Below are 14,350 nucleotides of genomic sequence, written 5' to 3' on the forward strand. Positions count from 1 at the left end.
AAGACAAGAAAAAGGAGCAGAAGTCCATTCAGCCCTTTAAGCCTGCTCTGACATTCAATCAGATCATGGCCTTAACTCCACTTTCCCATGTACAACTTAATAAACTGGGACTCTCTTGTCAATCAACAATCTGTCTAAGTCAGCGTTGAACATATTCAATGACTCAGTCTCCACTGTTCTCTGGGGAAAAGAATTCCAAAGGTGAATGACCTACAGGGAGAAAAAGAATTCACGTCATCTCCATCTTGAACACTGGAGACGACCTATGTATCAGCTCCAATGACTTCAGATCTCAACACACACCAAACACAAAGCCATTAGTCGAATGCCCACCCTTCAACATCTGCCCAGAGGCTGTAGGAATTGATTGTCAATCTCCAGGACACTGCAGTTTGCAAACCTGATGAAAAATCATTGATACATCAAAAAGATTGTTGGGTTTTTTTGTCATTGTCTTTGAACGTTTCTCCTTACTATATATAAAAGTATTGAAAATGGGAGAAATAGCTGTTGGCTGACTGTCAATCTTCATCCAGTTGCCTAATGAGTCCTTTTTGTTTTCTGATTGGTCTAGGAAGGCAGTCATGATGTGAGGATGGATGTATTAGACCATCAATTACTGAACTGGAGGTTGGGGGGTGGGGGGGTCCAAGGGCAAGTCGTGTGATGAAATCTCCAGGACTAATTTTAATCATTCTTGGTAACCCAAAAAGCCATTAGTCAATGAGTTCATTTTTGCTGATCAAATAAACATTGTTTTTTTTCTGGATTATTTACTTGCCTGTCTAAAGTCCCTTATGCTTCTCATGTCGTTGTCCTCGGAAGGCTCCTGCCCTCTGGTTTCTGACCTTTGACCGTCCAGCAGGAGCAATGAGGTTTACACGTTCCTTGCTAGTGTCACTGCTGCCCATTGATAGCAGATCAATGTGCAGCTGGTTCTGAGTGACAGTGAGAAATTCATAGTACAAAAAGTGGCAAGATGGTGGTATAATTGTGACGTCACTGGTCTGCAAATCCAGAGGCCGAGACCAATGCTGGGACATGGCAACAAATTCCCACTATACTGGTTGGTGGAATTTAAATTCATTTCATAAAATTTGGAGTTGAAAGCTAATCGTTGATAATGTCAACCATGAAATCATCGATTGTCATAAACACCCGTCAGGTTCACTAAGGTCGTCTAGGGAACGAAATCTCCCATCCTGACCTAATCTGGGCCCAGAATCACATAGAGGCCAGATTCAGTAAGAATGAAAGATGCCCTTCCTTAAAGTGTATTAGTGAAACCAATGGGGTTTTTTTTCACAACTTACAGTAGTTTTACAATCACTGTTGCTGAGGCCAGTTTTATTAATTGAATTTAAATGTCATCACTCGTAGTGATGGGATTTGAACCTGTGTCCCCAAATGGTTACAAAAACAGAAATTGCTAGAAAAGCTCAGCAGGTCTGGCAGCATCTGTGAAGAAAAAAATCAGAGTTAAGGTTTCAGGTCCGGTGACCCTTCCCCAGTCCTGACTGACCTGCTAAGCTTTTCCAGCAACTTCTGTTTTTGTTCCTGTTGTGCAGCATCCACAGTTCTTTTGGTTTTCCCCAAATAGTTAACCTGGGCTGGCTGGATTACTAATCCAGTAGCAGTAGCAGTATGCCACCATCTCCCCTCAAAGTTCAAACATGGGACCAATCGTTTTAAGATGCCCCTACACATTGCCACGCTAAAAGAACATGAAGCTCCGCAGATAAGTGGTGGAGATGGAGGACAACTTGTTAGGAGGTGTTGTCCACACACCAGCTTAACCTTCTCAATGTTCAATACTACCAGAACATCCAAGAATAAGAATAATGGGAGACAGTTAATCACAAACAAATGCTCTCCATCCTTCAACCCAAGAAATACTGTATAAAAGGACAACTGATGCACAATGTCATCAAGAAACAATTATTTTTAGAAACACATACGCTTATTTGGCAGCACATATTTCTTCAGTCAACATGCCAAACTGAGGCCTTTATCCTGTTTGCAGCCCAAGACCCAGAAATAAATACTCAGAATGGACAGTGTTAACCAGGAGTTTGATTTTCAACCTTCCTGAATAGGCCTATCCCTTTTTATTAGGCCTTCATCCTCAAATGTTGTCTTGATGAAACCCCATTTTTGATTTGTGTTGAATTGGCTTCATGGTCCTCTTCAAGTTAATGTTGGACGTATTTAGTCCATCATGGTGTAACCATCTTTTTTCCTGCTATTATTTTTGCTTTTTGACTCTCCTCTCCTGTCAGGCTATGGCCTAAGGCCCAGTCTTGAAACAACACACTCCTCAAAATGCTGCCCAGTGAGCATTAGAAAGTTCATCTAAAGACTCTCTGCCCCATAATCAGCTGCCCAGAATTTTTGAACCAGTTTGGGACGCAGCTGAATCATTTATTTTATGACGAAGGACAATGGGACATTTCTATTGTGAAGAGTGCTGTAAGCTTCAAGAGAATTATTGGTCCATGATTCAATGCTGCTTTCAAGGCCAAGAGATCAGGGCCTAGTGTAGAAGGTGACAATTAACAGTACTACATGGAGCAGGTTTCGGGACAAACCTGTTCGAAAAGACCCCTGGATTTATAAATTATAGGAATGTCGGTCATTTAAAAATATAAAAACACTGAAATGCAGTCTCCAACGTAGCTGGAGCTGGAATTCTGGAGCCTGGATCGACGTAGACATGAGTCAGACTGTCCAGTGTGGTCTGGCAGGAATTAGTGGACAACATTCTGAATAGAAAAAGACAAACAGAAAGCCTCTATTTTCACACATTAGACATGTGCTGAATATGTCCGTGCAGATATAATCCACCTGGAGGCTTATGAGTTGGTTCAACTTTGGCTCTAGATTTTGCTGGCACTGGACCGTCTTTGCTAAGCTGGACCTTCAACTGCACTTGCATGACTTCACAACCATGTTGGAGAGTTTCTCCACTTTGGGCTGCCGGCCCACATAATAGAGGATAGGCAGAGGTTCCAGGACGTGGGGGACACAGCAAGGGGATGCAGAGCCTCCAGGGTTGTGCAAGTTGTACAGAGCCAAGACCTGTAAAAGAAGTGGGGGGAGAGAGAGAGAGAGGTGGGAACCTCATTAGTTTTATATGCACAAGCACATTGGCAAGCATTGGCATGGACACTGCCAGGGCCAAGTGGCCTCCAACATGTGGCTGAATGGCCTTTATCTGTCCTGCAATGATTCTATGTAGGGAAGATGTTTCCAGTTGTGGAGAGACTACAAATAGTAGCCTTGAATGTCAACAGTAAATTCAATTGGGAATTCAGGACAAAATTCATCATGCAGAGAGTGGTGAGAATGTGGACCCACTCGCTTTGGGAGCGGCTGTGGTGAAGTAATATTGATGCTTTTAAGAGGACACTGGAGAGACATGGGGCAAAAGGAATAGATTGGTCAGAAGTATGTGTGGAGTATAAACAGCAACATGGACTAAATTGGTGAATGGCCTGTTTCCTTGAAACTATATTAATAACAAATGCAACTATCCTATCACATTGTTAACAAGCTGTCACGGCTGTAAGAGCACTGTGTGAAATACTTTTGGGCAGTCTCAGTCCTGATCTTAGTTCTCAGCTTTGTAAATAGTCTCGTATCTAACTCTGTGCTATACTTGACCTAGGAGTGTTTGATGAGGAGTAGTATCACCATCCAGCTCCACACCTTGTTGTCTCAGAGTTTGATGAGGACAGTGTAGAGAGTAACAAAAACAAAGTTGCTGGAAAAGCTCAGCAGGTCTGGTAGCATCTATGAAGGAACAAACAGAGTTAACGTTTCTGACCCGGTGACCCTTCCTCAGAACTGATGGTGGCTGGGAAAACGTCAGTTTATATGAAGAAAATATGGAGGTGGGTGGGCTAGGGCCCAAAGAGAAAGAAAAACAGTTGGACAGACAAAGGAGTTGCTAACAATCAAGCTGGGAGGGTGAATAGTTGTTAATGGGGACTGCTAGTGACTAACAATAGGGGGTGTGTAATGGCAGGCTATGTGATGACAAGGCCTGGTGTGTGGGGTAGGGGGCTGGGACATGGGAGAGTTTAGGCCCTAAAATTATTGAACCAGTGTAGAGAGTACATCACTCTATCTATCCCTATGTTGTCCATGTCCTGGGTATGTTTGATTGGGACAATGTAAAGAAAGGTTTAGCTTCAGTTTAAAACAATAGGGGATGTTTACTGTGTATCTAACCGTGCACTGTACTAGTCATAGAGTCATCTGGCACGGAAACAGGCCCTTCAGTCCAACTCATCTACACCAACCAGATATCCCAAACTGATCTAGTCCCATTTGCCAGCATCTGTTCATATACCCATCCAGATGCCTTCTAAATGTTGTAATTGTACCTGCTCCTCCACCACCTGTGGCAGCTTGTCCCATACATGCACCATGCGATACATGAAAAAGTTGCCCCTCAGGTCCCGTTTAAATTTTTCCCCTGTCATCTTAAACCTATGCCTTCTGGTTCTGGACTCCCCCATCCTCAGAAAAAGACCTTGGCTATTCACTCGATCCATGCCCCTCATGATTTTATAAAGCTCTACAAAGTCACCTTTCACCCTCCAACCCTCCAGGGAAAAAAGCCCCAACCTATTCAGCCTCTCTCTATAGCTCAAACCCTCCAATTCTGGCAACCTGCTTGTAAATCTCTTCTGAACCCTTTCAAGTTTAACAACATCTTTCCTATCCTCGGGGTGTTTGATGGGGACAATGTAGAGGGAGCTTTCCTTTCAGTTTAAAGGAATCGATACTACTGTTCCTGTCCTGACAGTGTTTGGTAAGATAGTGTAGAGGGAATTTTACACTGTATCCACCCTCATGTTGTCCCTATCCTGGGAGTGTTTGATGGCGACAGTGTAGAGGAAGCTTCACTCTGTATTTAACCTTTTGCTGTACATGTTCTGGGAGTTGGGCATAATTTTAAAATTAGAATTAGGACTCAATCAGGAAGCATTTCTTTGCATGTAGAGTAATAAGAATCCGGAACTCTGTCCCTCCAAAATCTGGGGCAATTGAAACCTTCAAGACTGATCCTGATAAATGTTGTCAGATCAGACAGTATATAACTACATGGGACAACAAGGTAAATGGAATGATAATGCAGATGAGCAATGATTTCTGTGGACAAAGTAACATGCTTGATTGTCTGAATGGCATTCTCCTGTTTCTGTGTAAAAGTCTATCAAAGCTGGTGCCTGGCAACAGAAAGAAGCTCCTGATCAGCTGGAAAACCCCAGCTCCAGCAGAAACAGAAGGCTGTTTGATTCGAAGAGACTACACTAGGGAAAGTCAAATACAATAATGATGTGTGAGGAAATTCCCAGGAATTTCAGTGTGGGGAAAGCCCCTTTATTATCTGCAGTATAAAGTTGGCGCACTTGTTAAATTTAGACATATTAGAGTTTACAAAGACCAATCTGTCATTACCGCTTTCAAATTTGACTTGAACCATTGCTAACATTTAACTTTCAGTTTCAACTCCCATCATTCAGCTTCTAACCCACATAAAAGCCACATGCACGCTAGATTTATGTAACTAATGGTCACAATATTCCTTTCAATACAAACAAAAATGTCTCTGTACAGTTGTATTCATGAGCCTGTGTCAGAGTATTTATGTTTGTCTCTAACTATGTAATTCGAAATATTAAAGATAAAAGGATAATTTGGGAAAATGCATTGGGATAGAATAGCCAAGAATAGCAGAGCAGATGTGATGGGCCAAATGAACTCAGCCTATTCCTATTTTTGATGTTCCAATGTATCAGTGTCTATGTGTGCCTCTGTGCCAGTGTATTCGCACATCTCTACTAGTGTATAAAGATAACCAGGTATAGAGCTGGATGAACACAGCAGGCCAAGCAGCATCAGAGGAGCAGGAAAGCTGATGTTCAGATTTTCTGAAGATGGGTCCAGACGCGAAACGTCAGCTTTCCTGCTCGTCTGATGCTGTTTGGCCTGCTGTGTTCATCCAGCTCTACTCCTTGTTATCTCAGATTCTCCAGCATCGGCAGTTCCTCCTATCTCTACTAATGTATACTTTTGCTTGTGCCAGTGGGCACAGATATCACTGTACCAGTGTGTACAAGTGGCTCTGTTCAGTGTGTACATGTGGCCCTGTGCCAGTGTGTACAGGTCTCTTTGACAGTGGGAACAGATGGCTCTGTGCCAGTGTGTACAGACTTTTGTGTATCCATCCCATCACACTCAAGGAGTATCATCATTCCACACTGAATCAAACCTGTTCTTTCCCCCAAAAGAGTTATAATCAAAAAAGGTTTTCAAACCCAAAGCTTTATCGAAATCAAAGCATTCAGCAGATTGAGCTTTCTGAGTAGCATAATTTTGAATATTCAAAATGGAAGTTAAGCAATAAGGAATTTCTCTTCACCTTAAGCCTTCTCTTTCAGATGCCTGGCTGCTCATTGCCTAACCCCTAGTCAGCTCTAATCAGCCTTCAAAATTTTATCTGCAAGTTTCAGAATGAGCCCGTCTTTCCTGTGCACAGCACTGGCCTGTTTGCAGAACCGATTCATTGCCTTCTGTCGCAGGATGAAGATGTCATATTGTCAATTAAAAATGCTGGGCATCAGTTAAATATTGTATTGTACCCATTTCATTCTCATCACCATCTGCAAGATGCACAAGGGCTTGGATTAGGTGCAGAGGAGGACCTCAGAATTAATTCCCAAATTTAAAATTGCTAGCTGAACCCAAAGACCTGAATCTGACATCAGGTGATTTCATTGAGACTTAAGATAATGACGAGACAACATTATGTTGGTATGGATAAATTTTTCAACTTAATAGTTGGAAAGGATTAGTGTAATATTTCTAAGTTGTGGAAGAGCAGAACCATGTGCATATTTTAAGTGGATGTTCAAAAATTATGTGGAAATAATTGAGGTCTATGAGATCACCTGGATCTAGCTGGAACTTTACTCTGTATCTAACCCATGTTGTACCTATTCTGGGAATGTTTGACAGAAGTGTCAAGGGAGTGTGTACTGAAACTGCTGCCATTAACTACACTAAAGACAGAACAAAACTGATCTAGTGAGCTGCTGTACAGTTGTATTTTGCAGGCAGAGAGAGATTGTTTGAGATGCTCCTGATACTTACAGTGCTGTACTGGGTGTCCGAGCTCCATATGTATGGACAGGGTCCCATGCAGAAGTTTGCATAGTAACCTTTGGGCTCATGGATCCACTTCCAGTTGAGATCCTTTCGGAAATCAATGTACATGCGCCGCACACAGCAGTTCTTCTCTTCAGCAGACCTATGATGGTGAATATTATGGAGGGTTTTAGTAAACGCTTCTCTCAGTTTCTCCTCCAGATCACCTGTGTGGTCGGAGAGTGATAGACTGTCCACACCCAAAAAATCTCACCTCCTGCCTCTCTCTGCAACTTCCACCAACCCTACAACCCTCCAAGATCTCTGCACTCTGCCTTTGCTGACACTTTGTGCATCTTCAGTTTTCATTGCTCCACCATTGCTTTAGAGGAGGTGGTGGTGCAGTAGTCGTAATGTTACTAGATTAGTAATGTAGAACCCTAAGCTCATGTTCTAGGAACATGGGTTCAAATTCCATCATGGCAGATGATGAATCTTAACTCAATAAAATTCTGGAATGAAAAGCAGGTCTAATAGAGACTACATTGCTACTATTTTTTTCTCCCTCAGAGAGAGTAAGAACTGCAGATGCTGAAGTCAGAGATAACACAGTATGAAGCTGGAGGAACACAGCAGGCCAGGCAGCATCAGAGGAGCAGGAAAGTTGGCATTTCGGGTCAGGAACCTTCTTCAGAAATGGGGAAGGGGAAGGGAGCTCAGAAATAAATAGAGAGGAGGGGTGGGGCTGGAGAAGGTAGGTAGTGGTGGGGATTGGTCAGTGAGGTGGGAGGAGCAGATAGGTGGGAGAGAAGATGGACAGGTTGTGTCAGGTCAAGGAGGCGGGGATGAGAGGGAGGGTTGGTCATTGGATGAGGCCAGGGGTGGGGAGATTTTGAAACTGGTAATATCCACATTTAGGCCATTTGGCTGTAGGCTTCAAGGCGGAATATGAGGTGCTGCTCCTCCAGTTTACAGGTGGCGTCATTGTGACACTGGAGGAAGCCCAGGATGGACATACCACCCAGGGAGTGGGAGGGGACGTTGAAATGGTTCGCAACTGGTAGGTATTGTCGTTTGTTGCAAACAGAGCACAGGTGCTCTACAAAGCAGCCTCCGAGCCTCCGCTTGGTCTCACCGATGTAGAGGAGGCCACATCAGGAGCAGATGCAATAGACCACATTGACAGATGTACAGGTGAACCTCTGTCTAATGTGTAAGGTTTGTTTGGTGCCTTGAATGGAGGTGAGGGGGGAGGTGTAGGGGCAGGTGTAGCACTTCCTGTGGTTGCAGAGAAAGGTGTCAGGGGTGGTGGGGCTAGTGGAGCAGACAACGGAGTCGCAGAGAAAGCAGAACCTATGAAAGGCAGATAGTGGTGGAGAGGGAAATATATCTTTGGTTGTGGGATCAGATTGTAGGTGGCGGAAGTGGCGGAGAATGATACGTTGGATACGGAGGTTGGTGGGATGATATGTGAGGACAGGGGGGATTCTGTCTTTGTTTTTGTTGGGGCAAGGGGATGTGAGGGCAGAGTTGGGGAAACGCAAGAGATGCGGTTGAGAGCATGCTTGACCACTGAAGCGGGGGAAGTTGCGGTCCTTGAAATAAGACGACATCTGGGATGTTCAAGAGTGGTCCTTGAAATAAGAGGACATCTGGGATGTTTGGGAGTGGCCTTGAAATAAGAGGGCATCTGGAATGTTTGGGAGTGGCTTGAAATCTTCCTATTCATTTGTGGGATGTGGGCATTGGCTGGCTGGCCAGCATTTATTGCTTGTCCCTAATTGCCCTTGAGATGAGCTGCCTTCTTGAACTGCTGCAGTCCACCTGCTGTAGGTTGACCTATAATGCCTTTAGGGAGAGAATTCCAGGATTTTGACCCGTGACAATGAAGGAACGGCAATATATTTCCAAGTCAGGATGGTGAGTAGCTTGGAGGGGAACCTGAAGGTGGTAATGTTCCCATATATCTGCTGCCCTTGTCCTTCTAGATGGAAGTGGTCGTGTGTTTGGAAGGTGTGGTCTGAGGATCTTTGGTGAATTTCTGCAGTGCATCTTGTAGATAGCACACAGTGCTGCTGAGCATCGGTAGTGGAGGGAGTGGATGCTTGTGGTTGTAGTGCCAATCAAGCGGACTGCTTTGTCCTGGATGGTGTCAAGCTTCTTGAGTGTTGTTGGGGCTACACTCATCCAGGCAAGTATTCCGTCACACTCCCGACTTGTGCCTTGTAGATGGTGGACAGGCTTTAAGAAGTCAGAAAGTGAGTTACTATTGATTGTTGTAGAAGCCCATCTGGTTCACTAATGCTCTTTAGGGAAGGAAATCTGCTGTCCTGACCCAGTCTGGCCCTACATGGGACTTCAAACCCTCAGCAATGTCGTTGACTCTTCACAATGAAAGCTGGACTAGGCAGCAATATACATATTCCATGAATTGAATAAAAAAAACACTGCCTTCGGTGGCCTGGAGTCTAAACTTGGGATTCTGACCTGCCCGTGCTCCTTCTTTCTTTTTCTGTCCACCTTGAGAGTCTAGTCACTTATACTAATTTCTCCAAGTGTAGCATGTTGCGAAGGGTCTAGGCCCGAAACGTCAGCCTTCCTGCTCCTCTGATGCTGCTTGGCCTGCTGTGTTCATCCAGCTCTACACCTTGTTATCTCACATTGCAATGAAGTTCCTTCGAGAATTTGTACTACACCAAAGCAGCTGTATAAATGCGAATTTTTGTTGTACTTACCAGTTGGCCCCTCTTTAACTCAGGTGCCAACTGTGGTCCTCAATTTGAGGCTTAGATCAGCTAATTGTGGGATCTGGAACTCTCGCTCCCAAAAGGCTTTGTACAGGAGGGAGAAGGGGGACAGAAAGATCAAATCCAATTTTCAAGCATGAGACTTTTTCTTTAAAATGGTGGGCAACAGTCTCAAGGGATTACAGAGTCACAGACAGAGAAACACATCAGATACAATCCAGTTCACTCTCAGAACAGGATCAAGGGGCTGACTGGCCTCCTGCAGCTCCAGGATCAGCAGAAGCTAGGGACTGGAGCCATGGCCTTGGCCTTCTGCCGGGCTTGAATGCACCATCACGACCAGGAGGTGGCCACCATTGTTTGGACAGTTAAAGGGACACCTACGCGAAGCAGTAGTCTGTGTCGAGGTCCCGTTTTCTCCTACTGTGAGTCTCAGCCCTGGTCGAAGGAGTGGACATGATGAGGATGTGTGCCATCTTCCGGTTCCGCTTTGCCAAGGCCTGCAAGTCCCCCCGTGGTGACTCTGTCAAACAGAAGAAGATGATGGAATCCTGAGAGATCACACATCCTGCCCTATCCCCATCTCAATTTCTATTCCCATCCCAATTTCTATTCCCATTCCCTATCCTCGTCCCCATTCCCATCCTCCTCCCTCATCCCTGATTCCATTCCCAACCCTTTTCCCATTCCTATTCTCATTCCAATCCCCATTCCTATTCCTCATTCCCATTTGTGTAATTTAACCCCTTTCACTTCCTGGAGTTCCAGTTGCTCTGCCCCACCCACCCCTGCCCCAATAATTAATGCACCAACATGAAACACAAATGGATTTAAATCAAAAATCAATTCTGCATCAAGCCTCATTTTTAAAAGTTAGATATTTTTCAAAAATGTTGACAACTTGTATACAATAACAAGTAGCTGGGAATGAGCTACAGAAAGGAGTCTATTCAGAGGGGATTTATATATAAAATAACTGATACCCAGGAGTGAGTTACAGACTGAAGTCTAATTAAGGATTTAATGGCTTTATGTAACAGGTACCTGGGAGGGAGTTGCAGACTGAAATTTAATTGACAGATTCAGGTTTATTATAGAACAGATATCCAGGAGGGAGTTGCAGACTGGAATCTAATTGACGGGTTCAGGTTTATTATAGAATAACAGATATCCAGGAATGAATTACAGACCAAAATCTAATTGAGGGTTTCAGAAGGTTTGTTATAGAATAACAGATAAGGAGGAGTGAGGTTAACTACTGAGATCTAATCAAGAGGATTTGAGTAGGGGTAGGGATTGGGATTTGAGGCACAGAATAACAAGCACCTCTCTACATTGTACCCATTAAATCACCCTCTACAACCTCCGTCTCACTCACTCTCACACACACATCCGCGCGTAATGAATCAACCTCAACAGCTAGGCCATGCTCACTATGTCAGGAAGACGACAACAGCTTATTGGAAAAGTAAAATAATCCATATTATCAGGGACAAAGCTGTATTACAGATAGATGGTCTTATTACCATAGAATTTCAGTTGAAGACTTTGCTTCAGGTTGGAAGCCTCACAGGGGCAGTGGACGCTTATCTTCAGCTGTTGGTCAGTCTCTGCAAGGAAAGACAGGGTGAGGAAGGAGGCAATTGTTTGCTGTGTAGAGACAGTAAAATTCATTGGATAAAAAGATTTTATTTGGGTCACAAGTACACGATGAAAATTATTGCAGCATAGCCAACAGCATAACCGATTGAGGTGTTTCACAATCAATCCCGCTACAATTTAGGGCAAATAGGGTGTCAGCTGAAAAGTTGCATCTGTGACAGTGCAGCAGTCCCTCAATACTGCACTGGAGTGGGGGCTATCATTCAATTCTGATCTGATAATCTGCTCCTGTAGACCTTTCGCATTTAGTTGTAAACTCTTGAATCTACAAAAGGGCCACTGGTTGATTTGTGGGTTCGGAATATTTAAATTTAAAGTAATATGGTTGGAAAGAATGTTCATCACACAGTCTGTAGCTGCCCTGAGCAGATGGAAACTTCTAGTTCAATGACAGGATTTCTAACATTCTATGGGAAGCAGAAATCCCAGGAATGAAACAAGAATTAATTAGCATTATTGATGCACACAAACCACAGAATATATTAACTCACAAGTTTGGCTTGGATTTGGAAGACAGCAAACTCCCAAGCCAATATCCTCATCTGCGCTTGGAAGTGAACATAAGACTAGGAGAAATAGCAGCAAGAGGCCATTCGGCCCCTCAAGTCAACTCCCCCAATCAATGTGATTATAGCTGATCTCCTACTTCAACACTTTTTCTGCACTTTCCCATATCCCTAGATATCTTTAATATCTAGAAATCTATCTATCTTTATTTTGAACATACTCAATAATGGAGCCTCTGCAGGTCTCTGAGGTGGAGAATTCAAAAGATTCACTATCTTAAAATGAACAAATTCCTCTTTATCTCAGTCCTAAATGGCCTACCCCTTATTCTGAGACTGTGGCCTCTGTTGCTAGCCACCCTGAGAATATTGGCCGAGTCTATTTAGTCTTCCCTCATCAGACAACAGCTTCATTCCATATTGAGTTTGGTGAACTTTCATGAAGGTGCTGTGGAATACATGGATCATTAAGTGTAGCATCACACCCCTCAATGGCATCTCTTTATAGCTAGCCCCTCAGTCCTGGAACCATTCTGGTAAATCCTTTCTGAACGTGGTCTAACTACTTCACACTCTGTCTAAAGTATGGGGCTCAGAATTCTTCATCCGATGTTGGAGACCAAACCTGACCCTTTTTTTCCCAAATTTAAAACTCATTCTTCAGGTGCAAAGAGACAATTTATTTATTTTGCCTGATTCCCAGGTGTGCCACCTCCTTCAAATGGCTACAGTTGTGGTTTACAACTGAATAGTTTGCTAAGACACTTCCAAGGACAGTCCAGAATTAATCCTGATGTCATGAGACAGAAGTTACACATAAAATCAAGCATGGTAACAATGGAAAACTTCTTCCTAATGGACATCAGTGAACCAGTGGATTTTTGTTTTGAATGACAAACCAACAGCACCATGATTATGTTTATTGTTACCTGTGTTTTATCTATAAATTATACAAAATTATGTTTAAATCATTAATCTGATTTCAAATGGACTGATACATCAGTGACATAACCAATAATCCACCATATCCTGTCATTGATTACCACAGAGTAAAGCCTCCACCACACTATTAAATGCCCAATTTCACCACAAGTTCCCTCTACATTGTCTGATCGAACAACCCCACTGCAGAGACAATGCAGGGTTAAATACAGAGTAAATCTTCCTCTACGTGGTCCTCATCGAATATTCCCACACAGGTACGGCATTGGGTTAGATACAGAGTAAAGCTCCGTCTAAATTGTCCCTATCAAACACTCCCAGGACAGGGACAGCACAGGTTAGATATAGTGTAAAGCTCTCTCTATTCTGCTGATTTCCTCAATCTCAGAGGTACACCCCACATTGAACTTAATGTTAATGTGCTATGCCGGTCTTTCTTATTCTAGGGGAGATGTTGGTATGTTGTCAATTTGTAGCTAAGTACAGGCAACCCATGACTATGATGCATTAAAACTTTTCAAACCCATTTCATGCTTGATCCACAGGATCAATGACTTTTTCTGGACTGAAATCTAGTGACTACTCTGTTTAAGAAAAAAAAATCATAATATCAAGTGAAAGCAGATTCTTCCTCCTATAAGTGTCTAGGGTATGCTAAATATTTAGGAGCCTAGGCAGTGTAGTAAGTCAACTATGTGCTAAATACTACTTGATAACTGTGATTTACCTTAAAATAAATACATTTGTCAACAAGTGTTTCAGCATGTGCCACGGTCATGAAATATACAATATGAACATAAGTCTCCCCCTTTTACTCTCTCTGGAAATTGATTTCATCTATGTCTCCTCATACCTTTATTCAGCAGCCATTCTTTCACTGTCTCTGTCACATCGAACGAGATCCACTCTTCTTCTCCCTTGGTTTTCAGCAGGCGGTTGTCTAGGTATGTGTTGCCATGTGAACCAACCTGAGATAAACAGTACATATGCATCAAGAATAGTCTTGTCTGTGGCTTAAAGCCCATACAACCCCATTGTCACCCTGATACCAAATAAACTCAGTAAACAATGGGAGTTGGTGGCAAAATGGTGATGTTACAGTCTAGTCATCAGAGATACATAGGTTCACATTCCACCAGAGGAGAATTTAAATTGAATTACTTAATAATTATAATTACTACAGATCTGAAATATAAAGTTAAACTCAGTAATAGTGCCATGAAGCCACAACTGATTATGATAAAAACCCAGAGATAGTAGGAACTGCAGATGCTGGAGAATCTGAGATAACAAGGTGTAGAGCTGGATGAACACAGCAGGCCAAGCAGCATCAGG

The 14,350-nt window shown here is 43.1% G+C and overlaps 1 protein-coding gene across 1 annotated transcript in view; it reads right to left on the reverse strand.

Annotated features, from left to right (window-relative positions):
• Window positions 1–1,924: 1,924 nt before the first annotated feature.
• The window catches only part of LOC109936507 (transforming growth factor beta-3 proprotein-like), a 42,582-nt gene continuing 30,156 nt past the window's right edge, over window positions 1,925–14,350 (reverse strand). The window contains exons 3-7 of the mRNA XM_048618424.1: window positions 13,869–13,983; window positions 11,432–11,515; window positions 10,290–10,428; window positions 7,165–7,321; window positions 1,925–3,078 (exon numbers count right to left, since the gene is read on the reverse strand). Coding sequence (XP_048474381.1) covers window positions 2,920–3,078; window positions 7,165–7,321; window positions 10,290–10,428; window positions 11,432–11,515; window positions 13,869–13,983 — 654 coding nt within the window. The 3' untranslated portion in view covers window positions 1,925–2,919. The remainder of the gene's footprint in view (window positions 3,079–7,164; window positions 7,322–10,289; window positions 10,429–11,431; window positions 11,516–13,868; window positions 13,984–14,350) is intronic.

This window comes from Rhincodon typus, chromosome 39 (genome assembly GCF_021869965.1).
Source record: "Rhincodon typus isolate 14 chromosome 39, sRhiTyp1.1, whole genome shotgun sequence".
Taxonomy (NCBI): domain Eukaryota; kingdom Metazoa; phylum Chordata; class Chondrichthyes; order Orectolobiformes; family Rhincodontidae; genus Rhincodon; species Rhincodon typus.